This window comes from Poecile atricapillus, chromosome 2, assembly GCF_030490865.1.
Source record: "Poecile atricapillus isolate bPoeAtr1 chromosome 2, bPoeAtr1.hap1, whole genome shotgun sequence".
NCBI classification, from domain to species: domain Eukaryota; kingdom Metazoa; phylum Chordata; class Aves; order Passeriformes; family Paridae; genus Poecile; species Poecile atricapillus.
In genome coordinates, this window is record NC_081250.1 from 154532383 (window position 1) to 154557681 (window position 25299).

Sequence of the window (25299 nt, forward strand, 5' to 3'; positions counted from 1 at the left end):
TTCATGTGTAATCACCACCATACCACTATTAAAGTCATAACAAGAATAACTCCTAAGACAGGCTGGGTTTGAATGGTTGCTGCAATGCTGAGTCTCACCCATGGACTCAAAGATGAGATAGATGTCTTTGTCATTCTCTGCTTGGATAACATCGAGCAGCTTGATGATATTTGGATGTTCTCCAAATTCCTGCACAGGGAAGAGACACAGCTGTCAAAATTATGTGTTTTGCTTGTGAATCATAAAAAGGGACAATAACCTATTTCAGTTTGTATCACTGTCTAGAACAAACACTAACAGGCTATTTCCTTCATAAGGCTTCTTCAGAAATAAACTTGAAATAAGGATTTAAGTTTGTTCCATAGTAGGAAACCAGTCAATAAAAAAAAAATCTCTGTTGAATGAGACATTAGTTCTAACACTCCCTCTATACTGTTTAAAATAAAATCCAGTTCCCTTTATGCACTTCACTGTTGCTGCTGAATCAAAGAATTATTGGTGGCATGAAAATAGATCATAGTTGCCATCAGCATTCATAGTTAAAAACCCAAACAATCAGACAGAAGATGTCAGTCTGAGAGCTGGCTCAGACACTCACAGGCTGCAGCACTGAGGAACTGACTGCATGGAGATCAGACAGTGCACAGAGATACCTGAACGCAGGTATCACACTGCAGGTGAAGTCCATCCTCACATTTTTTGCAGACTGGTAATTTTCATGGGATCATTAAGTTCATCCCCAGCTTTAACAGCTTTTATTTCCCACTTCTGTGCAGCCATGGACACAGTAAACACTTCATAATATTCCAACATTTTATAATGCGCAACATCTAGGAAAGTTCACAAAACAATACATTCACCTGCAGCAACCTGTGACAACACACAACGCAGTGATACACAGCCAGGCCGTCACACGCTTTGTCTTCATTCTGAGAACAGTCACAGTACCCATCCAAATGATCTAAAAAAGGTTTTTACCCAAAAGGGGGCATTGCTCTAGAGATGCAGCTAAATCTTGACAGTGTTACTTGACTGCCATTTAAGAAGAATTCCACTGTCTCACCCTGCCTTGCCCTGGAATTGATGACAGAAAGTCATGAAAAAAATTTCAATCTGCACTAAAAAAAATAAGTTACCTTGAAAAAAAACCTTGTCAGGGCCAGTTCTATTAATCTTTGCTTAACGAATAATAATGCTACTAACATACTTACCAAAATGACATTCTAAAATTAGCCTAAAATGCACCTGGAGATCTACACCTACACTGAACAGCAAACACAAAACCTGCGAGCAACAACCAGAGCATCACAGAATCATTCACACCCCAGATTCTACAGCAACTTCTCAATTAGAATAATTGAGATACATAACATAAAATAATAACCTAGTCCATCAAATGACCTTGTGATAAACATCAAGATTGAACAAAGCAACTATTATGCACAGACAAATAGATTAAGATAAACATGCAGTTATGAATAACAGAGTATTTTTCACATCTTTTCCTTTCTGAGCCCTCAGTCTTGAACCTCAAGAAAGAGGCTTAAAATAGGAGAGGAAACTAAAAATCTTAAAGTCTATTGAGCACCAAAATTTATAGAAGTACAGGCTGAACAGCACATTAACCTCCCTCTCCCTGCCCTCCACTACCAAGGGACTCCTTTCCTTCAGAAGAAATATCCTTTTTTCCCCTGCTCCTTCTCCATCCATCCATTCCAGGAGTGCTGCACTTTCAGAGATGATGTAACTTACAGGTAATTCACTTCTAACTAATTGTTTCTGTTTCGAGCTTTGAAATTCGCATCTTCTATTTCAGGCTTCAAGATTGTCTAAAAAGTGAAAAAAAAGAACCTCTTTCCTACTTAAACTTGGCAGTCTTAGGAAATACCTCTTCTTTGAGCCCTGCCTCACTTGTGTCCTTAGAAAATCATGAGTTATAACAACATTATTCCAAAATATTGATGTTTCTACATGTTAAGTCTGAGGAGAAGTTGACAGATAACTGGAATGCCACTGATAAGGTCAATTATATCAAAACAAGAGTAGTCTTAAGTTATTCCTTGCAGAACTTCCCTTTTTCTTTTGGTTTGATTATTTTAAATTTTTTAAATTGCTTACAGCATAATGGAGGAAAACAATTTTGGAGTGTAAATCCCTCTCCCACCCCAGCCCCTTCTCCAAACATGGCAGTTAAAATGTAAGAGAAACAATTTCTATCCACAAAGAAACAAGAAGTGACAGAAGATGCTGATGTGCTGATGCTGCAGCAGACACATTGCTAAAAATGGAGAAACTGAAAACAAGCCCAAATGGAGAGTGTTTCATCCAGGTGGGTTCGCCCTGAAAGGCTCTTGGCCAAGATGGTGCAGAAAAGAAATTGAAGAGTTTTCAACACTAATCAATGACTGCTGCATTTTGGAAAACAACGGGAAAAAAATACTTAGACATCAGAGAGATGATAAAAAATCAGAGAAGAGGAGGAACGTGGACATTACCTGCAGGAACATAATCTCCCGAAATGTTCTCTAGAAATAAAGAAATGACAGTTCATTATCACCTCAAGAGAATGGCAGAACAGAGATGCAGTTCAATGACAGGGTTAAATCCACTTCTCTTTTGTACATGCCATGATACAAGGAGCTTCATATTTATTGCTTGTTTTTATCCCAATATAGCTGCAGACTGTATTGTTACATATATAATTATCATCTTTCAGAGACAAAAATCCTGAAAATACCTATGGAATCCCACCATATCTCAGAACACATCAGGACAATGATTTCTCACCTGAGCATCTGTTCTGTTCCTGAAAGCATCAAAAATCTTTTTAACAGCAACTGTTTCTCCTGTCTTGCGGTCAATTGCTTTCCAGACGATGCCATAGGCCTGCAAAGAAGCACGGACAGGTGAGCAGTGTGCTGACACCTGCACACAGCTCAGGCCTGCAGAGGAACCAGAATGTGTTCAATGATGGACTGGAAGCAGAGATGATGGAAGGTACATGGAAGAAAGAGAGATTAGGCCAAGGAGCTACTCCACTCAGGAGACAGACTGAGAGAGTTGGGGGTGCTCAGCCTGGAGCAGAAAAGGCTGCAGGGAGATTTTAGAGCTCCTTCCAGTGCCTGAAAGGGCTCCAAGAGAACTCGAGAGGGTCTTTGGACAAGGGCTTGGACTGACAACACAAGTTGGAAGGGCATCCCACTGCCAGAAGGCAGGGTTTAGATGGGATTTGGGAATAAATCCTTCCCTGGGAGACTGCAGAGGCCCTGACACAGGTTGCTCAGAGAAGCTGTGGCTGCCCCATCCCAGGCAGTGTCCAAGGCCAGGCTGGACAGGGCTTGGAGTAACCAGGTCTAGTGTAAGGTGTCCATGCCCATGGCAAGGGGTAGGACTGAGTGGGCTTTAAAGTCTCTTCCAACCCAGGACTCTAAGGGCATCAAGGCAGGATTCCCAGTAACATGTGTGGTCCTGGAGCATGGGATGAGGACCTTTACCACGCATCAGGCAGTTCAAACAGTTGTACATCAGGTAAGTGCTACAGCACCACCCTGCTGGCAATTGAGAAACAGCCTCAAGTTGTGCCAGGGGAGGTTTAGGCTGGATGTTGGAAAAAGCCGCAACACGGGCTGGCTCAGGGCAGGCGTGGAGTCCCATCCCCATCGCTGGGGGGATTTAACAGCCACATGGACGGGGCACCAGGGGACACGGAGCAGTGCTGGCCCTGGCATTGCTGGGGGAGGGGTTGGACACCACAGCCTCAGAGGGCTTTTCCACCTCACTGATTCCTCGACTCTGTGAACATAATGAGGGAAATATGAATACTTAAATACTTGTACACTTGTATCAACACAACTAAACAATAGCAAAGAACTGCCAGAATAGAAAAGCAGATAACTTGGGAGGGTTTAGAGACTGTCTGAGGACACATATCTTAGAAACTACCATTGGCTCATGTATAAAAATACATTTTATGGAGAAGATATGACTCGATGAAGTATGGTTTGAAGTGATGGGGTTACAGTCAATGTAGAAGGATTTGGCAGGCACAGAGAGAACGTACTTTAAGACTCGGATCCATTTTACTGTTTACTCTTGACCTCTTCCCTGGTCACCTGGAGCTTCCACCAGGCCCTGAGCGACAGACAGAGTTCCCACGGACGCCTAAACTCCCAAACACCCCTTCAAGCTGCCCCGGATCACCCGGAGCTGTCACGGTACCCTGACCTTCACACGGGCCCCCCGAGCTCTCATGGGGCCCCCCCAGGCCCCACGACCAGCCCAGATCCCACAGACCACCCCCTGCCAGGCACTCACCCCCTTGCCCAGGCGCCTTTTGATCTCGTATCTGCGGCACACGAGCGGCTCCACCTCGGGCGGGCTCATGGCGGCACCTCCCTGTGGGCTCCCGCTGCCATGGAAACGGCCCCGCGCGCCGCGCATGCGCAGAGTGACCCCGGGCGGGAGCGCGCGAACGCTGAGGGAGGAGAGGGAGCGGGGGGGGCCTTGCGGGGCTCGGGACTCGGGCCTGGAAGAACAGCACGGGGGGAATGGCTTCCCACTGCCACAGGGCAAAGTTAGATGGGGTCTTGGGAAGAAATTCTTCCCTGTGAAGGTGGAGAGGCCTTGGCACGGGTCGCCCAGAGAAACTGTGGCTGCCCGGTCCCTGGTAGTGTCCAAGGCCAGGATGGAGCAGCCTGGGATAGTGGAAGGTGTCCCTCCCATGGCAGGTTGATGGGATTGCACGAGTTTTAAGGTCCGTTCTAAGGTAAAGCATTCTGAGATTAAATTATGCTTCTTTGGGTTTTTTTCCCCCCTAATTTTGATTCTTCTTCCCTACCCCCACCCAATTCCAACTTTTCTGATGAGGCTAAATATTATTTAGCTTCATTAAATTTACTTAATACAACACTCTTCAGTGAGTGTTAACACGTTTGTCACGTTCTCTAAGAGTTTTGCTTTCTTTCCTTGTGTTTTATAGCAGATAGAGAAGATCTCTGAAGCCAAATTCTTGTCCAGAATAGATGGTTGAAATCAAAATAGGTAAGCTGAATGCAGTCATTAGATACTCTGTTGTGACTTTTTTTTTTTTTTTTAATGAGAATATTATGAATGTGGATTTAGTGTAATGAATTTGTATGACTTTGAGATATGACTTCAGTTTTATTAGTGAACTGGTGTCTTTGGTCACGCAGGGATTTGGACTGCTGATGTATACTTCCATCACTAGCATCATTCATTTTGTGTGGAAGTTTTCTTTATTTAATAATGATTTCTGACTCTTACAAAGAGACTTATTCCTCTCAGCCCATAATTTTTAAGAAATTGCATTCAGTTTAGTTTTAAATGTTCATTTAGGATTCCTCAAGGGACTCACTAATTACTTTAGGCTGTATTGTTTATCTGCTTTACATTTATCTGTACATTTATCTGCTTTAGTGTGTTCATAGAGGCATACAGTTGTGTGTGTGCACTTAACAGCACACACCAAAGTTGAGGTCTTGGTTGTGATAATTGCCTCTGTTCTCACTGTGGTTCATTAGCCTTTTGGTGTGATGGGTACCAAGATGGGAGAAGGGTTAGTCAGTCTGGCAGCCCAGCTAGTGAGGCTGCTGGAATGCTGCTTCTGAGACTACTGCTTCAATTCTCATCTCTGCCCAAGTCCAAGTTTTACCAGTGACTTGAGCACCTAAATCTGATTAAAATATGATTTAGACAACAGCTGCAATCAATCTAATACAATCTAATGTTTTCATACCTGTTGGCTGTTTATTAAATACAGTCATGGAGAGGGGCTGGGTGCTACACTTTCATTATCTTTTTTTCATTCACTTTATATGATTTGAGTCTTGTCTGTTGAATAATACACACAACTGCACAAAAATATTAAATTAATAATTCTCAGTGTAATAAATGGAATTGTTTCGTGCTAACTAAATTTTAACTATTTGGAAAGTTATTGTTAGAAGCAATCAAAAGAATCAGTGTTACAAGGCAGATGTACCCCTTCACAGATGTTACATGTCAAAATTAAGGTACAGGATGTAGTTTGGAAGATAAGGGATGTCCCAAGACGAAAACTACCTTGAAATGGACAAAATTAGAAGGACTTTAGGCATAGGGCCTAAAATTCATCAAATGTAAGACTAATTAGTAGACTTACATAGCACAAGGCTTAGTATGTACACACAAACCCGTGAGGTTTTCCAGAGGACAACGAGGATGAGTGCAGGCCGTCATCCAAACACCACCAAAAGACTGAAGACCCCCTAACAAAAATTGACACATGCACCATGAGGAATAGTGACATAAAGTCAGAAAATCAGAAATAGGAGGAAACTTACGGGAAACATTAATGAATATGTATAAGCATACAGTATATAAGTTTAGCTTGAATTGTTTTGTTTTGTACGTGAAGCAGGGTGAGAAACCCCCTCTGTACCCCGGTTGGTTTTGTACATGAGGTGAGGTGATGAGCCCTCCCCGTACCCTGGCTGGTTTTGCTTATGCTTTAATCATACTTAATTACTGGCAAATTACATATATAAATTGTATTTTTTTATTAAATTGTATTCTTTTACTAAATTGTATTCTTTTATTCCAAATTACTATGCAATTTAATAAATTGTATTAATTTTAAATTAAACTGCTGTTAACTCAAAGGACCTAGATGTCAAAATTCTAATTTCATTTCTAACAACAGACATTTATGGTGAAAGCTTTCCATGGGAATCTTGAGTGTTTCTGTCTTCTCCAAACACTTCAGTTCCTTGTGGTTGTACATTGCATTTGCAGACTCCAGATATAAGCTCTGTTCTCCATCAGTATTAGTAATTCCCAAAACTCACACAGATTTAGCTTTCAATCAAGGTAAAAGCAGTCAAAATACTTCTCAAAAGTAGAAAGAAGACTGTTCAAGTGTCTGCTGTCCTATTTGACTGAAAGAGCATGTTACTTAAATAATGGATTTATTAAAATTCACTTAAAATTAATTTATGTAGGAAGTGGACTACTACTAGTTCATTTTTAATTTAATCTACTGAGTGAATTGGGACATTATGCAGTGTCATTCTAAGTCTATTTTGTGAATTGCAAAGTAAGCTCAACTTCACCTTGAGAAGAACAGAAAAACAAAAAGTCTTAATCAAAAGTTGCAGTAAATATTCTTAGTGTGAAAACAGTAATGTAGTGCTGCTAATTGGTTTTGGATGAAGGGATAGCAAAGAAAACCAGCTGTGATTGAGACTTGCGTGTGGTTTTACAGGTTGCAAAAACACCTGACAGGAGCCAAACACGAGTTTTATACCCACTGCATAACCCTGCAGTGTCCTGCAAGTCTTGTAGAAAGTGCTAATTTTAAAAAGTAGTGTTGAAAGGACTTCCTAGCCTTCTGCAGGGTTTTTTGATAATAGGAGGTCAAATGGAGGAACTTTGGAGCGTAGATACTTACAAATGTTCTGTTGAAGAATGAAATATAGGGAGATGAGAGCTCATGCCTCATTTTGATGTTGGAAATAAAAAGCGAAGTCCTAGCGCTATGCTCTGTTTTTGCAAATGTCTACCTTTGTGGACCTGAACTAAAAGTGGGGCCAGGAAATTCTGAGGAACAAGGGTAGCTTCAAATTGTTTTCTCTGTGAAGAAGCACTATAAACACAGACTGGAGCAGTCTGATTTCTGTGGACTGTTTGAAAGGAGCTTGGAGGATTGGATCTGTCCAAAATCTCAACTGGAAAGAATTTAATATGAAACAAGAATTAGAGAGTTTATGGTTGCTGCAGTACAGAACTAACCAAATATCTGCCAGAAGTCTGTTAGAAACCTCCTTAGCCATGTTCTAGGAACAAGGGGCTTAGAAACATGGCTTTGCTCTTGTCTCACTGATGGGAGGAACTAAAGTTCTAAGGTATTTTCAGTGCTTTGTCTTGACTTGGTAGAGAAGTGTATAATGTGTCAGCTAAGTCAGCTGAAAAAAGCACAGGTTGTGCTGGCAGGCAGGGCTTTTATTTTGCAGATGGCTTCTATCTGGCAATTTGGATTTTAGGTGCAGTGCAAGTAATTTAACTGCGAGGTGTTCTATTTCAATTCCGTAAGAATGAACAGCATTTATCCTTACTTCTAGGAATTTCTTCACAGAAACTGTTTTTGATCTAACTGTAGAGAACATGATCCAAAGCTTAATTTCCTGCAGAAGTGTTTTCTCATTTGAATCCCATTACTATCCCGCTCTTTGAACTGCATGTTATTTTTGTCTTGGTTCAGTTGCTGCTTCTGTCCAGCAGTTCACGACTTGTCAGATCAGGGTGAAAAGGCACTTTGCACTCTACTGTGTAGCACTCCTGAGGTCTGGTTGTGACATTGTGTTCCTTTTGGACGTACCTTCAACATGTAGGAAAGGCAAAGGATGATACAAATGCAATAGAAACAAATTTCTTGAAGGAGTCACAAGTGAAAATATGAATATTCATAAAAGACTAAGAGAGAAGCCATGGTATTTACTTCCACAAGTTTTCATTTGAAGAAGATACCCTTGGAGACCAGCAGTACCTGAAACTGTATATCTGCAACAGCTACAAGTGAGTGATGCAGGATTTAAATTTTGGATAATAATAACATGCTGATGAAATTAATGTTAGGAGATCAGGATGTATCCTTGTCACAGTAAGTGTTATACCAGAGTTAGGTCACAGGAATAAAAATGCTTTTGCTTTATAATGAATTAAGCTATTTGAATTATTTGAAGTGTTGAATATACTTCATATATAATATAATAATATAATATTATCTATATTATATATTGTATATTGTATGTTATATATTATAATATATAATATCTTTTATATAATAATATCTATGTTATAATAGATATAATATATATAATAATATAATTCAAATATTGAAGTATTTGAATTTTGTTCAGTGCCTACACTGTCACACTCAGCATGCGTTCTGAGTTTGGACAGTCTGGTTTGATGCAGACATTTCAAATCCTGAAGTTTTGTTAACACGTGCAAACAAGAAAGTGAAAAGAGGATAGACTATTTAAAATAGTACAGATAGCTAAAACTGCATATTGATCAAGTTTTTGGTTTTTCACTCTTCTCTTAATATTGTTATGGTAGTGTTTAAAAAATGGTCCTGAAATGGGGAGAGGTGAACTTCTTCTTGAAACAGCATGTGTAAACTCCATCCATGTATCCAGTGCATCACAGTCTATTCAAATAATCATAGGGCTCTGAAATTTCTTATACTTTATAAATTTGAAGGCTGGAATACTGCTCTTACTTCACTTTGTATCACCTGTAATGTCACCTTTTTCAGGAGATTAAGTGAGGTAAATGCCAATGGCTAGCTCTTTAGTATATTTTTAGTATCTGCAATGAAATAGGAACCATTGTGTAAAGGAATACCATTTTGTATTGCAAGATAAGCAGAAAAACTCTGGATACTAACCTCAAATATACTGCTTTTATAACTTTGTTTTGTTTTTAAGTCCTTGAATAGCAATAGCTATGTTCCTGACAGGTCTTACTAAAATTTCAAACAATGTTAAAATATTCAGACATTGATAGTTACTGTTCCAAAATACACTATACAGTTTTAACTGTCTCCTATAATCGAGTCTCAAACCTTGGTAAAGAAAATTAATGCCTGTGTTTTTAAAAATGAAATAATATAAGGAGTTCCAGGAGTGGAAGATCAAAACCTAAATTATAGGGAAATTAGTGATCTGATACTGAAAAAGCTCCAAAATCGTTTTGATTTTGATTTTTCTTACAGTTTGACAAGCTGTAGCATTTATCTGACAACACCAAATGAAAGCAGTTATTTCAAGATAGACAAAAATAGATCTGGCCTGAATGATTGGTGCTTCATATACCTGTGTTTGCACTGTCAGATGCACTTGTACCAAGCTTTGTGCCATTTAAAAATATTTAAATATTTTGAAGTAAACCACAATGCATATTAATTCATGTTTCTCAACACTTTGTTGGCCGTGCAGGCTGTTGCCAGTGTTCTCTCATTTTTCAGTGCTGGGTTGTGTACAGTATTGAGGGTGAACTACAAGGATGATTTTTTTCCCAATAATCTCACACAGAGACTGTTAAACTTTAGGAATGTTACTGGTAATTTTTTGAGAATTACAGAAACACCATCAGTGACTGAGAATCTTTTTTGCACAGTAGCCTTATTAAACAGAGGATGTACCATACAAAAACTCTACAAAATGCATGCTTAAGCTATTACACATGAAATGCAGGTGTTTGCTGACATCCTTGCACATTTACAATGCTGTTTATGTGTGAAAGGTGCAAGGACCAACTCAAGAACTTTTCTTTCTTTGCCTAAAGTCGTAAACGTATTGTTTACAAACATCTGGGAAAAAGGCTGTAACATACGCTATTTGTCTTAGTTACATAATGCAAGCTCCTAGCATTTCTTTTGTGCAAGATTTTTCCTGTTATCTGTGGGTGAAGAATCACTACTGTACTGAATTCAGATCCTCGGTATTCTGCTGGCTGGTATCTGTCTTGTGTAATTTACTACATAGTGAATTTAGAGCTCTGAAGAGATCTATTTTCCTGTCCCTTTACTTCTGAAGTTGCAGATCATGCCAAAAGAACAGCTGGAACTTCCATCCATGTTGTTCCATACAAAATGCTTGTGTAGAATAACAACAGAAATTATTTTTTTTCACTTCTAAATTTAAAATTAAAATAATCGTGTGTACCATATTGTTTGTATCTGTATTAATTATATAGTCATCACTATACAGGATTAATTGTACAGAGAATAAAGCCATTGCAAGTGCCCGAGCCCGCCCTGCTGAACAGTTGGTGACAAGTATCTTGTGCATTTCCATATGGAAAATGCGTTTGTCCTGCACAAACAGCACGTACGGGTCGGGTATCCGAAGGCAGAGTGGAATGGAGTGGAATGGAATGGAATGGAATGGAATGGAATAGAATAGAATTTAAAAACCACAGGAAACAATAAAAAACCCCAGTTTTTAAATCCCGTTCCCGGCGCCCGGGCTGGTCAATCCGCTGCCGAGGCGCCGCCCCCGGCGAGGTCCCGCCTCATCAAGATGTCGCCGGCGGAGCCCGGGCGGTTTTTCTGCACGGCGGGCCGCGGGCTGGAGCCCTTCCTCGCCCGGGAGGTGCAGGCGCGGCTCGGCGCCACGGAGGTGAGCGGGGAGCCGGAGCCCGCCCAAGCGGTCCCGTCTGGTCTGGTCCGGGTGAGCGGTGGGTGGGCCGGAGCCGGAGCCGGTGCCGGTGCCGGTGCCGGAGCCCACCCGGGCGGTCCCGCCTGGTCTGGTCCGGGTGAGCGGTGGGTGAGCCGGAGCCGGTGCTGGTGCCGGAGCCCACCCGGGCGGTCCCGTCTGGTCTGGTCCGGGTGAGCCGGAGCCGGTGCCGGAGCCCACCCGGGCGGTCCCGTCTGGTCTGGTCTGGTCCGGCTCGGCAGGGCACGCTGCGCGCCCCGGAGCCCGGCGAGCAGGGCCGGGCTGTGCCGCCGCCCGTACCGGGGGCGCCGCGGGGCTGGTCGGGGTCGGAGGGGCTCCGCACCGCGGGCCGGGGACCGTCACCCTTAAGGAGTTGGGGCGGGGTGCGGCAGGGGCTCACCCGGAGCCGCCCGGCCGCGTCCGACCGGTGTTCTCCCCGGAGGTGGACAGCGTCGTGGGAAAAGTGTTCTTCAGAGCGGCGGCGCGGCCGGGCGAGCTGCGGAAGCTGCGGTCGGGGGAGCGCCTGTTCCTGCTGCTGAAGAAGCACGGCCCGCTGCCGGTGACCAGGAGCAGAGGTACGGCCCGGACACGGGCTGCGCGGGAACGGAAGCCTCCGTTTGAGCCCTAATTATAAAAGTCGAGGTGTTTATTTTTTTACTAGTGGCTGTAGTTCTAATATAGTAATCGATTCTGAAGTGTCTTCCATCCATGTATGTTTTCTACATTTTTTTAATATGAAAAGGGCTTTTAAATTATTTTCAGTAGCTACCTTCTAACCTGCATTCTGCTGGCACTGAATGTATATGTGTATTTTTGAGACTCTCTCACCGGTCTGGTCCCAAAAAAGAGAACGACACAAACCAAAGTTCAGTTCTAGATCTCTTGGGTTTAACAGTAGGTCTTATTTTCTATTAAAAAGAGTGAATCCCGACCTATATCTTGTGTCAGTTTACTGTTGAGTACACAGCTTCCTTCTAAGTCTCAGCTACTTGGGTCATCCTCTCTGTCAGTGTTGGAATGAGAATTTCAGGTTAGATGGATTGATATCTGCCTCCTGGTGGGTTCTTATTTGGGAGATTACTTTCACCTTTGAGAATGAAATTTGATCATGATTCTAAAATTTTAAGTGATAACTATAAAGAGCTTTCTTTTTTTTTTTTGACCAGCTTTGAACTATTTAAGTGAATTGGCCTCTCTGTTCCTTGTGCCTCTCTTGTAGCTAGCTGCAGACTGCCCACATGTGTCAGGATTGAAGGCAAAGTGATGAATGGGAAGGAGAAATTTTCTTTCTCAAAGAATAAACTTGTTTTTGTCTGAGATGACTCAAAGTAATTCATGTTTGTATCTGTCTTTCAATTCTGGAAAGTGTCCTGCATCCCTTAATCCTGGGCCAAGTGCTTTCTGGGGAGGATGGCATGGTAGGCTGGTCCTCTGTCCCTGGGAATGACTCTCACCATGTGAGAGTCTCAGGTGGTCTGGTTTTCTACAGCTGTTGATTTCCTGTGCAGAATTCAAAGCTTGCATGATTTAATCTTTCTTGGGCAGAGCTTGTAATCAGAGGGATGCCTGTGTGGCTTCTGGTGGGTGCTGAGAGCTCAGCTGTGCCTGTGGTGTCAGCTGCTGGTTTTTGGAATCACACATTAATGAAATCAGAACACAGTTGCTGTTAACAGCTGTTCTCAGTTTGTAGGGAAGTGAAATGCCGAGGCTGAAGTTCTTAACCCAAATCTGCTTTTTTCTTCCAGGGAAAATGCTTAATGAAATTAAAAGCTTTGTCACTGAGGAACCAGAATACTGGCTGGATATTATCTCTGTTTGGAGAAAGCTTCATGGACACGAGGGGAAAACAGATGATGTCTCTGAAGAAAAGTCATTGGCTCTGAAGAGAAATTCAGAAGAGACAAATTCTGCAAGTAAAAGGCAAAAAACAGAACAAGTGAGAGGAATTGTGTCTGAGGAATGTCAGGCGGAAGCTGGAGAGACCTGTGTGGCACCGGAGAGAATGAGCGGTCAGGAGTGCTGTGTTGAGAGCAAGACTTCCTCAGAATTCCCTTCCAAAGGCAGTGGGGAGAATCCCACTGCGAATGAGAAGCTTAGCTTTAGTTTCAGAGTGTCTTGTCGTTGTAGTGGAGCGATTGCCAAAATACTTACTTCACAGGTATGCTGATGTATCTGTGTTTTAAAAGAATTCAGCAAAGGTAAACAGAGATATGTAGTTTGTCATTTCAGTTGTGTTGTGTGTTCTGCAATAACAAACTGATGTAGGCTTTCTCTGTATTTTCTCAAAAAGCCCTTAATCTGCATTCACCTTAAACAAGTGAAAATACAAATGCTGTTTTTCATTTTTGTGCACTATTACCCTTAGTGTTTTTCAACACTCCTTTTACTGAGGATAAGCAAAAAGAGTTTGAGGTTTCTGGGCCTGTGGAGGCTAAGGAGTGATGGAATAAGTTTACAGCTACTTACAGGGCCATTGCAAGGACCATGGAGCCAGGCTCCTCTCAGCTGCGGCATGCAGGCTAGAAGAAGGGATAAAAGCCAGAACTTGCAGCTTCAGTTGCCTCTGGTTGGGCACTGGGGAGAACTTGTTCTTCAGGAATGCAGCCCTGGGATGGGTCTTGGGAGAAGTGGAGCTTGGTCCTTGGAAAAGAATTGTGGCATACAGACCTCCAGGATTCCATTTGATCCAGCCCTTTTCCCATCTGTGCAGATGGGAAATTTTCTCTTGCTTAAAGGTAATTTAGATTTGGAAAGCTAGTACCTTGGTGAGGTGAGACACATGAGCCTCCCTACAAGGGTGTTTGACTAAATTTGTGCTGTTTGAACATACACTCTGAAGGTAATCAGAGCTTTCTGTACGTAATGAAAATGTTAAAACTGTGAGTTATAGTTGTGCATTTGTAGGTTTTCTGTTGGATAATCTGCCTTAGAGCCATTGGAAGTATTTTGTGCATGTGATTAAGAATTGCAAAATGATGGCAATCACGGAATATTTTGAGTTGGAAGGAATCCACAAGGATCAAGTCCATCTCAAGTGAATATTTTGTTGTGACTTGGTCAGGACTTGACCTTTAGCCTCTCTCGCTCCAGTTAAACATTGGTTGTTTGCCATGTGGCATGTTTTGCTTTGCCCCCCACTCACTTGATGTGCCCTGTTGTACCTCTTCCAGTGTGAATTGCGTGGATTTTTCTTTTCCCTTTGAGGGTTGCGCATCCAAGGCTGTGATCTGCAGTTTTCTGAATTCTGTGGGTTTTTTATTGCCTGTGACTGTTCTTTCCCCTTGTAGGAGATTGGAAAAGCCATTGGCATCGCACTTGTGAAGCAGTGTGGGTGGCATGCTGATCTGCGGGACCCTGACGTGGAGGTAGTGGTACTTGTCTGCCTGTTGATGCTTCCAGAATCACCCCTGAACCTTGGCACATGGGACCGTGGCCTCTCCCTGCTGGTCTTTCTGCCCCTGAATTTACTTGTAAATCAGCTGGAAGCACTGAGCAAAGCATGTGTGCTGCCCCTGTGTGTGTGTGGTTTCCAGAGCTCTGGAATACACACCAGCCTGGCTGCTTGGGCCTGCATGGGAGGGGAAGGATCCATACAGCAGATGTGTCAGGATCCAGCACCCTTACAGACTGCTGGACTCTGTGTAAAAATGGAAATCACCTGAGCCATGGGGCATCTGTGGCCTCTGGAGGGGAAGTAAGCAAGCAGCAAGGACATGTTCTCAGGGAGCTAGAATTGAGAATGTCATTTGTGGAAGAGCCTCCCCTGGGCCTTGTGTGTGACAAACAGCTGGCTTAGTGTACCCTTGGTGGTGCAGCTGCCTGGAGACCTTCCAAAGGACTCCTTGCTCTTGACGAGCTGCTTCTCCATCCCTGCACTTGACTTGTGGACACTGCTCTCAGCACTGATGCTGAGAGATCTGAGACTTGTAGAAACTTTTGAGTTCATTTACTGGCACTGCTTTTCCCACACTGAGCATTATGTGCAGATTTGTTGAGGCTCATCTGTTCTTGCCCAGATTTTTGCTCTGAAACTGTTCAAATGCTGAGGACTAGGATTTTTCAACAGCATCATGTGCTTTCGGGGGCAGGGATTGCACTCATGCAAAACCTGCTGGGGAGCTCAGTCTTCTTTTGGTATGCTCTGTGTGGGACAGCAGAACAATTTCTTCTAGCTGCCTACATTTCTGGAAGGATTACTTATACATGACTTCTATCGGAATTTCCCCTTAGTGGCACTAGTGGGGGTAATGGTGGGGTTTGTTGTTGTTTGTTTTGGGTTTTTTGTTTGTTGGGGTTTGGGGTTTTTTTGTTTGATTTTTTTGTGTGGTTTGTTTGCTTGTTTGTTTTTTAGGGGTTTTTTTTGGTTGGTTGGCTTTTTTTTATCTTTATTTATTTATTTAGTTGTTAGTATACCATGAATAATATTCTCCCACTTGTAGTAAATGGATTTATAAATAAAAATTCCCATGCTGTGTTAAGGAAAAATAGGTCCCCTTATAAATTCAAGTGCTTGCTTGAATTTTTTGCTGATGAATTCCTGGCTGACAAAATCCCCTTCAGCTTGCTTAAGCATTAAATCATCTTTAAATTGGCATTCAGATTATCTAGTGGGATTTCTTCCAATTGTTATTGTTTATAGTATGCATTTTTGTTCTTAAAAACTTGCAGAAGCATCTGTCTGGTTTAAATGAGTTAAAGCTATTGTCGTGTCAGTTTGAGACTTCAAAATGTTGGGGTTGCTTTTTTCCTCTTTTAGATCTTTGTACATCTTAATGACATTCACTCTGTGGTGGGGATTCCTCTTTTCAGGTAAGCATTCTCCCCACCAGATTTGTCGTGGCAGTACCAGAACAGATTTGTAAATCTTGCTGTCCACCATGAGTATTTCTCTTCTGGTTTGATAATCACTGGTTGTCAAACTGGTCTTGTCATCTGCCTGGGTTTTAAATGAACACACAGACCAGACTTTGCAGTGAGTTATAATTAAAAGCAGACTTCTCTGTCCTTCAGTAGATCTGTCCAGTTAATTTGTTCTTTGACATTATGTGGGCTTTTCTAGGTGGTTCTGCTGATGTTTTAGTCAATTTTTTGTTTGATTTTTTGCTGTCTGCAGGCTTCCATTGGCAAACAGAGAGTATATCCAAACAGCAGGACTGCGGTCAACAGTCGCATGGGCCATGGCGTCTCTGGCTGAAATCAGTGTCAGTGAATGTTCCTTGCAAAGAAATGGAGTCCTGAATGAATGAGAGGGGGGTGCTGCTCATCGGGGCTGGAGCTGGATGCTGTGAAGGAGAGTGGTGATTTTAATGCCCCATTCTCTAGTGCATGTGGACAGGATCTGCCATGCCTGTGATGAGAGTGTGCTGTCACCTGCCGTTCAGCCAGGTGTCTGCTGTAATTCCAGGTGCTCCTCAACAGAGCTGTTAATTCTTGTACAGATATATGTCTAAGTGGCAACATGTTTTTCACTGTCCAGTGACAATATGAAACCTTGTTTGGTGTTGTTTTCCAAGGAAATGTGACATCTTTTCACAGATTAATTTGGTACCAATATCTGTCTGCAGACCACTTGTAGTATTTCTTCCTGAATGTCACCTCAGGGCTGTCTGTAGTGAAGCTGTTGGTGCTTTTTACTATGTTCCCTTACAAGCGAGTTTGGCCTGAGATTACCAGTGATTGTTGTTGACCTGTGCTGGACTGGGTGGGATTATGTGCATGCCTCTGTAAGCTATGTCCTGTGTCTGTCTTGCTTGGGATGCAGTAACCCCTCTGTTTTTGTAGGCTGGTGCCTTTGTGCTGGATCCCATGTGTGGGCTAGGAATGATACTGCTGGAGGCTGCCAAAGAATGGCCTGTAAGTATCCCAGTCACAGCTGGCTGGACCTTTGCAGGGAAACTGCTAGTTGTGATACAGGGTTTTCTTTCTACTGGTTAGGCCGAAGTCCATTGCTGGAAAGGTGAAAAAAACCCCACAATCTTTCTAGGCAGATGCTAAACATATTTTAGTACAAATGTTCCTGCAAATGAATGTCTTGCAGGCTGGTGCAGCTGTTGATTCACACTGCAGGGTTTGTGTGAGGCAACCATGGACTCCTAAATCTTCCTGGGCTTCTTCTGGGTTCGGAGGAGTTGCTGTGGTGGGACCATCCATCAGTGTTAGAGGCAGTGGGGCTGGCTGTACCTTGCTGCCGTCTTGCTGTTAGGACATGCTCTTGATATTTCTGTAATTTCAAGTGTCTTAAGTAGACCAGAACATTAAAAGAATGAAGACAGCACATACTTCATCTGTTCCTCCATCCTCTGGATTGCGAGTTGCTCTGTATAACAATAGCAGGTATCCCAGAAAGGGGATTGTCTTGCAGGAGCTGTGCAACAAGGCAGTTCTGAAAAGGGTTCATAAAACAAATAACCCGAGTGTTAACAAAAGTACTTTTCTCTTTCTCTCTGAACAGGAAGCCTATTACTGGGGTGCTGATATAAGTGATTCGCAGTTAGAGGGTGCAGATGGGAATATCAGAACTGCAGGCTTAATGGATAAGATTGAGTTGCTTAAAGCTTCTGTGAAAGGTATGTCTGTAGGCTTTCCAAGTGAATCTTTTTTGTGTTTTTGGGATTCTACAGGAAATGTAGGTTCTCTTGAAGTGATATATTTTAGAGCTAACTCCCAACAAATAGCTGGGTGGTGACTGTAGTGCTCGTGAAGGGATAAGTATTTGTTCTTCCTCCCTGCTGCCTGCACCTGGGAACTTTGGTAAGAATGAAGTCAGCAGAAGACAATAAAAATTATAATTGTCTGGCATGGACAGTAGTTGTCTCTCTTAATGGTAAATGTGTGGATACCACAAAGAGTATGTACGTGTGAGAGTTCCATCCAGGAGAAATCCAAATAAAATGCAGCCCAAAACTTAAATTGACCAGGTGAGCAATGGTGAGGACTTATTAAGATGAGCTGAATTGTTCATGTTTTGCAGTCGGTGTATTTTGAATGATGATGCCTTTTTCCTGTAACAGGGAATCTGTTTGCTCTTAATTCACAAGCTAGTCTGTAGAGAAGGTAATAAATTCATGACCTTATTCTAGACCTCAGAGTCTGAGGGTAAATTATCCCTATATGAAATTCTTGGCAGGCAAGCTGGCTGTTTTCCCTTGTGCATGAGTGATGGAGTTTGCATATTTTTTTACCTTGTAGTATTTATTTTTTACTGGAATGGTAAGAAATACTCTTTTTTGTATATAAAAATGTAGGTTTATTTCTCACTTAAAATCCATGTTTGGTTTCTAGGATAACAGAAGGTACTTACGTGTCAGGTTTTCTAAACTGAACAAACAGTTGGTGTCTTCATTACTGGTCAAAAGCTGTTATTTCTGCATATCTTGAGCAGGACTGTAGGTGACATCCTTTCATTTGCAGATGAAGTTGATACCCAGTTGTTGTGCTGCAAGTGTTGGCCCAAGAATGGTCTGGGAAACATCTCCAGCTAGCTCTAGAAAAGTTGGTGTAGAATCTCAGCAGAGTTTAGATGAGGAGGGACTGTTGGAGGTCTTCAGTCCTGTTGTCTGCTCAGGGCCTTGCCCGGTCAGTTTTGAGCACCCTGAGGGATGGAGGACCCACAGGATCTCAGGAGGGATCTCAGCCTGGCCTGCACAGCCTGGCATGTGGCCAGCCTTCATCACCACAGGCACAGGGCTGCATCTTCGTCAGGGGAACTGACCTTTGCTCTGATGCAGAAACTTTAAGGCAACACTTCAAAGACACTAGCTGGCAGAATCCAGGTGGTTCTGGCTGTAACCAGATTTCTGGGGGGAGAAAAGGGGAATGGAGAGGAATTTGATGTGGTTCCTTGCCATTTATACATACACACTTGAGCATTTGCACTAAGTGCTCACAAACTTAGCTCTTCTTCTGTGTTTTGCTAAATTATTTTCATGTTTAAGATGTACTGTGTGTTGAGACGCAGCAGTTAATTTGGACCCATGTGGTGCCCTATGGGAGAGTCTTGCTGCAGGAGCAGACCTCATCAGGACCAGGGAATCTGCAAACTAAATGCTGCTGTCATCTGTTTGTCTCTTCCCAGTCTGAAGAGGGGTGGTGGCTCCATAGTGTTGTTTGTGAGGGCAAGTGCAGAAGAACCTGTGAATCTGGGTGCATAACCCAAAAAGAGCTGTCAGGTAGTGTTGAAAGGGGAACTGGTGACATAGCTGCTGTGCATTTTTCAGACAGAGAGATATAAAGACCTGCCTTTATTCTGCAGCGTTGCCATTGCCTTCTGAAAGCTTCGACAGTGTTATTTCAGATATTCCATTTGGGAAGAAGTTCAAGACCACAGGTGATGCCCAGCTTCTAACAGATATTCTCCAGGAAATGGAGAGGTACGTGTAGCCTTTGACATGTTTGGGGTTTGATGTAAGTGCTACAACAGTTTGTGATGTCAGCTTCAGATTTGCTTTATTTCAAACAGTCTGCAGCTCTCTAGTCTGACCCTGTGCAGGCTGTGGAATTCCATGTCCCTTAGAGACTGCTTACATGTCCCTTAGAGGCTGTTGTGTTGTGTCTTGCCAGCTGTGAGTGCCAATGGCAGCGCAGGCTGACAGGGAATGATCTTGTTCAAGCCGTGCTCACAAATGCTCTTTGCAATGATGGTGGAATATTTCTGAGCCACACTCAAAAGTGTGGCAGAAAAGAAAAAGAGGAGAGGCCTACCTGGACAAAGTTAAAGCATGGGCAGGTGTAATGTATAAGCTATAATCCTTTTTCAGTTGAGGCCTGTGTTATAAATGCAAAGGCAAATTTGGGATAAAATCAAAGAGAGAAATTTATTAATAGACAGCAAAGAATAACAATGAGAGAAAAAAACCACAATAAAAATGGTCAGCGCAGCGCTGGGTGGACAGGGTCTACACCGGAGGTGTAGGGTTCCCAAGTCTGAGCGCTCTCAGGATTGGGGTTTTATAGGGATTTTAAGTCCTCAGGCTAAAATTCCAAGCAGGCTCCATTCACCAAGTGTTCTTGATTGTTCGGTGAATGGATTTCCTGGCTTGGAAGAATAGACCTAACCGGTGTCCGGACAGAGTCTCCTCATATGTAAAGAGACTCTGTATGTATTTTAATTTTGGGTTATCAAGGCAGAAGTGGTGTGATCCGGGGTTGGTGCCGATGGAAATCTCGGCAGAGTCTTCCCTTTTGTTTCCAGTGATTGCATCTCCAACACTGGTCTGACAGGTGGGGGATTCAGGACTAGCGACAGATACTTTTTCTGAGGCTCGTCTTTGTCGACCTTGATTGTTTCCCAACAGAGATCTGCAGGGACGTTGGTCAGGTCCGGGGTTGGGTTCCTCCTCCGAGCTAGTCCTTTTGTTTTCTTGATGGCTCTCATCCTGTCTATTTTCCGAGCTAATGTTCGTTATCTGGGTGTTGGCTGCAATCCTTTGCCTTCGGAGAAAAACTCCTGGCCAGGCTTGGAAGAAGGGTTTATATATACATCTTTGGATTTTTATTATTTCAACACATATACATCTTATTTTATATCTTTACGAATTTTTATTTACACAAAATTTATTACAGCCTGCTTGTATAAAATCACAGGCTTTTCTTTTTTGAGGTCACAGCCAAGCTTTGACCAGCCTGCCTTGACAGGAAGGACTAGAAAAAGTGGGATGCATTTTCCTTGCTATCCAGGACTAGCAACCTGGTCTGATTTTTAGGTGTGTTCTTTCATCTCTCACTATGTCGCTTTATGGCAGAGTTGAGCTAAGCTAAACTGCTGCTTCTAACAGACAGTTCAAGCCATCTTCCCCTCTACTTCTTGCCTAAAAACAAGCCCTTTCTCTGGGACTGGTCTTCAGTGGGTGTTGATCTCACAAACACAATGCAGGAAGGCGGTGGAGAGGGTGGGGTGTGGCTCCACAGATTGGTGTGCCGATCCTACTGGGCTTGTTTTCCAGCCTTACTTGCTCTGTTGGTCCATCCTAAGCAAAATAGTCCCTTGGGAAGGTGGAGAGGAGGAAGGGACCATTACCATGAGAGCCCCTGTTCAAGCTACTTGCTGTAAACTCAGTCAGGATAGTATTTTTTTTACCCCTCTTTCAAAGTCAAGTGTAATGTTTGGACATATATGTAGAAAAATTAATTACAAACAACGGTTAGTTTTCCTCTACTTCCTGAGTTTAAAAGCTATTAAGGATCAGTGGAACAGGGAAAGGGCAGACTTTTAAGGTTTCCAAAAGGAAGGGCCAGTTTCAGAATTACCCTACTAATCTGGGGAGCCCTTGCTGCACTGGGAGGCTGTTGCTTTGCAATTTCCAAAAACCGTAGGCTTGATGGGGCCCTCAGTCCTTGAAAGAATGCTGAAGGGGGTAATAAAATGAGTCCATCTTCCCTGCTAACCCAGTAGAAAGAACTGATAACAGCAGAAATGTTTTGGAGTCAGGACAAGGCCCTGTTCTCCCATTTAGAAAGAGGTAAGAAGGTCTGGGATTTAAATTCCTTTTGGAGATGCAGCTCACAGAGTTGAGCTATGACACACTGAGATGTTTTACTGAATGCAGGTGGCATCTGAAGTGTCAGCAGTGTTGCATTCTGCACAGGCAGAGGGATGCCAGGAAGGATCAACACCTAACCTTTATTTTTCCTGTGATTGCCAGAGTGCTTCGTGTTGGGGGGACTCTTGTGTTGTTGCTGAGCCAGGAGCTCCGCAGACGCGTGGATGATTTGACCGTGCGTGCTGGAGGTGACTCTGCCCAAGCCTCTGCTGATGGCAACAGCGGAGCAGCCCCTACACAATCCCCGAGTGTGGATGGGAATTCTTTCTCCTTGGCACTGAGTGGTGAAGAAGCTGTTCTCAGCAGACATTTTGGGTCTCTGGTGCCAGAGGGTGTCTATGCCGTTAGTCTGGGGAAGACTGATGCTTTCATACACAAATACAGAAAGGTGTCTGCTGCTGGGCACTGGAAGCTGTCTGGCCCTGGGCTGAAGAGAACTTGAATCCTGAGATGCTTCAGGAGCAGCATGGCAGCACTTGGTGGAACCTGATGATGCAGACAAACTCAGTGCCATCCATTAGATTAGATCACATTCTTTGGATGTCCTAAGGCATTGTGCTTTTCTTTCTCTGGTTTTTAGGAGAGATGCCTACCAGCCAGTTCTACTGTATTGTATACAGTGAAACAGGATATAGTATATTGTAATGAGGCAGTGTCCTCAAATCCTTGTTTAGGCAAAGCTGCTCAGTACTGGGAGGAGTTTCTGTGGGAGAGAAAGTCTTTATTTGCAGAACTGCAAATCCAGATGTGGTAGCCCATGATCTTTGGGCTGTCCACTCCAGCTATTAATTTTAAAGTAATATTTAAGCTATAGCTTTGTCTATTCTAACTATTCTTAATGTTCAGATTGTTCTTAGGTAGAGGATAGGCAAACTGTCTTAGATGCTGAGAAGGGAGGAGAGAAGGAGAAAGAAGCAGCACTGACAGCTGGAGTTGCAACAAGTCCCAGGCCCTTGGGCCCTCTGTTCTGTGTGTTCTGGGTCCTCCCTGCCCCTGCCTCTCTCTCCCACACAGTTGTGACACATTTTTTTCTTCCCTTTATCTTTTCATTCTTCTGTCCTGGCAAAATAGGGCTTTTAGAACTGTATCAGCGTTAAAGAGCCCAAGGCAATACTGAAATCACTCTCTCCTTTGGGTTTAGCATCCTTTATACAAAGGCTAAGATAGCAAAAAACAAAAATCATTGCACATTTTCTGCGAGAACTAAACATAAAGACTTCTCACTGCTTTCCTAAGCAATGTCAGTCTGCAGGAAAATGAGGCCTTTTGGGAAGGGAAAATTAGGATAAAATATTAAGTACATTTCTGTATGATTCTGTGTCAAGTTTTTGACTGAAGATACCTTCAAGAGCAGAGTTGGGTTTAATAATGTTATTTTGTTGACTTCAGCACAATTTATCTCAGATGTTTTTACTGAGAAAAGTATAAAATGGGACTATATTTGCATTTTCAAAGACACTCTTCTGTCCTAAAATATCTTGTAGTTATTAATGTATATTTTTTCAGCTGTGTAGTCTACAATAAGACTTCCTTTTGAAACTCAGCAACATTTTGGAGTAAAGCAAACTGTTACATAAGGGTAGGGTTTGGGTTGGGGGTTTTTTGTTTGTTCTGGTTTTGTTTCATTTGGCTCACTTTTTTTAAACACTGAGCATATCAAAGAATAACATGTAATTGTTGTTTGAATTTGTTACTTTTTTAAAAACAATTACTTTGGACTCTGGTTAACTATATCTAGTGTGGTTCAGCATTCTTCAGCCATTGTGCTTACAAAAACATTAAATGCCTTGGTGAAAATTTTTGCTTTGGTATTTTAGAAGAAACGAGCTTAGGCCACACTTCTGTCCACATGCAGCTGTGAGACATTCGTTACCTTATCCATGAGATACGGAAGCATGGTTTTGAGTTGTCTTGCCAAGTTCTTTGTGTGTATTGTAGCGCATTTACCTATGTCTTAGGGCTATTTTTGGCCCCTTTTTGGTTTTTTTTTGTATGAAAGCTGATTTTTCTAGTCTTGCAACACCAACAAAAAAGGAATGTAAATGGCACTTGCAGTACTAATTGTCACATTGACCCTCATTGTTTATATGTGCTGTATTTTTAGAGGCAAATGAACTGATGTCATCAGTCTGTTGCTTTTTGCGGTTGTTTGATGTTTTGTGGTTTGCAGTGATGAGACCTGAAAATAATGATGTGTGCCCTGTAGACATAGTAACTGAAAATTTTCCAGGTATACTCTCTAAGTTTCTTTGTTGCTGAACTATAAACATATTTAAAAACTACCAAAAAAAAAGCCTTTCTGTGGAAAAACACATACCAAGGAAACATGTGTGTGAAATTCTGAGACTTGCTGTAAGTGTAGATGAATTCTTCTGGAATCACTTGGACCATACATTATCATATATAGCTGTCATACAAAAATAATAGAGCTGTTCTTCACAATTTTTTTTTTTTATGATGAATGACAAGCAAAGTTTTTTTCTAGATTGTGGAGATTATTTGGGATAAAGAAATGGAAAGGCATGAGGGAAGCTCCATGTTCTGGAGGGAATGCTTTAGGCACCCCATGCAGCTTCTGAACTGCACCCATAGTCCCCTCTCCCACAGAAACCTTCCAAAGCTGGAAGGGACAGGGAAGAAAATTCCAAGAGTGGTGTGGGAAGTGCTTTCTCACAGGTCTGGACAGTGCTGAGGATGGAACGAGTTATAAATATTCCTTGTGCCTCTCATGTTGCCAGCCCAGGACTGTTTCCCTGAGCAGCTGCAGTTCCCTGCCTGTGGAGGGAGCAAGCCTGTGCTGGAGAGCGGGAGAAAGGTCCCTGCTGGTTGCTGTGTCCTCGGTGGGCAGAGAGCTCTGACCTTAGTTGGTGAGTATTGAATTGATCCTGCCTCCTTTTGACTGAGTTGTTTTAATGAGTCATCAGCAGGGACGGCTTTTAGCCAGCTTTAGTTCAGTTTCTTTTTCACAGATTTCTGGTTGTTTTGGGTGACGTCACCAAACCCTTAAGTCTGCTAAATTAACCCTGAAAAGGTGCAACAAACCAATCCTGGGCCCATCCCCCAAAGCAGGAGGTCAAGATTCACACTAGTCAGGCATTTCAGCCCTGCCTCCACTTTAGCAATGCTTATCTAAAACTAAATCTTCACCTCCATGAGGTACCTCATAACACCTGTGCATGGTTCTCTCTGTGTGTCTGTGGTCATTTTTAAACTGCAGGGCTGGGAGGCCTGGCCATTTCACCAGGAGTGCTCACCCTGGGAGCACCAGTCTCTGCCTTGGGAGGAAGCAAGCTGCCACCAGAATAAAAACGGGGTGGAGCTGCTCCCACTCCAAGGCAAGAGCCTGCAAGGCCCGTCCTTTGGGGACTCATCTTTTGTGTGAAGGCACATTGTCTAGCAGAGGAAGAGGTTGGTACCTGGTGGAGCAGGACCAAGATTCCATTTTCCCCAGGCAGCTCCCTCTGCCTGCTGTAGCACTGGCCAGGGCTGGGAGAGGAGGGGGAGTGTGTTCAGCACTGCTGCTGGAACGGAGTGGCCCTCTC

The 25299-nt window shown here is 42.9% G+C and overlaps 2 protein-coding genes and 1 long non-coding RNA gene across 8 annotated transcripts in view; 2 read left to right on the forward strand and 1 right to left on the reverse strand.

The window, feature by feature from the left end:
- MAPK15 (mitogen-activated protein kinase 15) overlaps positions 1 to 4429 on the reverse strand; it is a 24193-nt gene extending 19764 nt beyond the window's left edge. For all 4 annotated transcript variants that reach the window (XM_058832058.1, XM_058832060.1, XM_058832059.1 and 1 more), the window contains exons 1-4: positions 4315 to 4429; positions 2788 to 2886; positions 2496 to 2525; positions 99 to 189 (exon numbers count right to left, since the gene is read on the reverse strand). In XM_058832058.1, the coding sequence (XP_058688041.1) occupies positions 99 to 189; positions 2496 to 2525; positions 2788 to 2886; positions 4315 to 4383 (289 nt within the window). In that variant the 5' untranslated portion in view covers positions 4384 to 4429. The remainder of the gene's footprint in view (positions 1 to 98; positions 190 to 2495; positions 2526 to 2787; positions 2887 to 4314) is intronic.
- A 79-nt stretch (positions 4430 to 4508) lies between these two features.
- LOC131576343 (uncharacterized) lies at positions 4509 to 5797 on the forward strand. Its single transcript, XR_009276960.1, has 3 exons — positions 4509 to 4765; positions 4979 to 5040; positions 5541 to 5797. It is a non-coding gene; the product is annotated as an uncharacterized LOC131576343 (long non-coding RNA).
- A 5245-nt stretch (positions 5798 to 11042) lies between these two features.
- Positions 11043 to 24230, forward strand: THUMPD2 (THUMP domain containing 2). Of its 3 annotated transcripts, XM_058832199.1 has the most exons (11): positions 11043 to 11183; positions 11662 to 11794; positions 12965 to 13377; positions 13688 to 13954; positions 14507 to 14584; positions 15976 to 16028; positions 16333 to 16420; positions 17001 to 17072; positions 17671 to 17785; positions 19471 to 19588; positions 21860 to 24230. In XM_058832199.1, the coding sequence occupies exons 1-11, from the start codon at positions 11085 to 11087 to the stop codon at positions 22197 to 22199; spliced, it is 1776 nt and encodes a 591-aa protein (XP_058688182.1). In that variant the 5' UTR covers positions 11043 to 11084; the 3' UTR covers positions 22200 to 24230. The 3 variants fall into 3 exon arrangements, with proteins under 3 accessions (XP_058688182.1, XP_058688180.1, XP_058688181.1); XM_058832197.1 differs by lacking the exon at positions 13688 to 13954 and having other exon boundaries at positions 14507 to 14587; positions 21860 to 24227; XM_058832198.1 differs by lacking the exon at positions 13688 to 13954 and having other exon boundaries at positions 21860 to 24227.
- Positions 24231 to 25299: the final 1069 nt, after the last annotated feature.

Bases quoted from the DNA above. Each gene is read 5' to 3' on its own strand.
- THUMPD2 (XM_058832199.1), top strand. From the start codon at position 11,085: ATGTCGCCGGCGGAGCCCGGGCGGTTTTTCTGCACGGCGGGCCGCGGG. The intron at 11,184-11,661 runs GTGAGCGGGGAG...TTCTCCCCGGAG, and splicing joins CGCGGCTCGGCGCCACGGAG to GTGGACAGCGTCGTGGGAAA. The intron at 17,073-17,670 runs GTAAGTATCCCA...CTCTCTGAACAG, and splicing joins AGGCTGCCAAAGAATGGCCT to GAAGCCTATTACTGGGGTGC.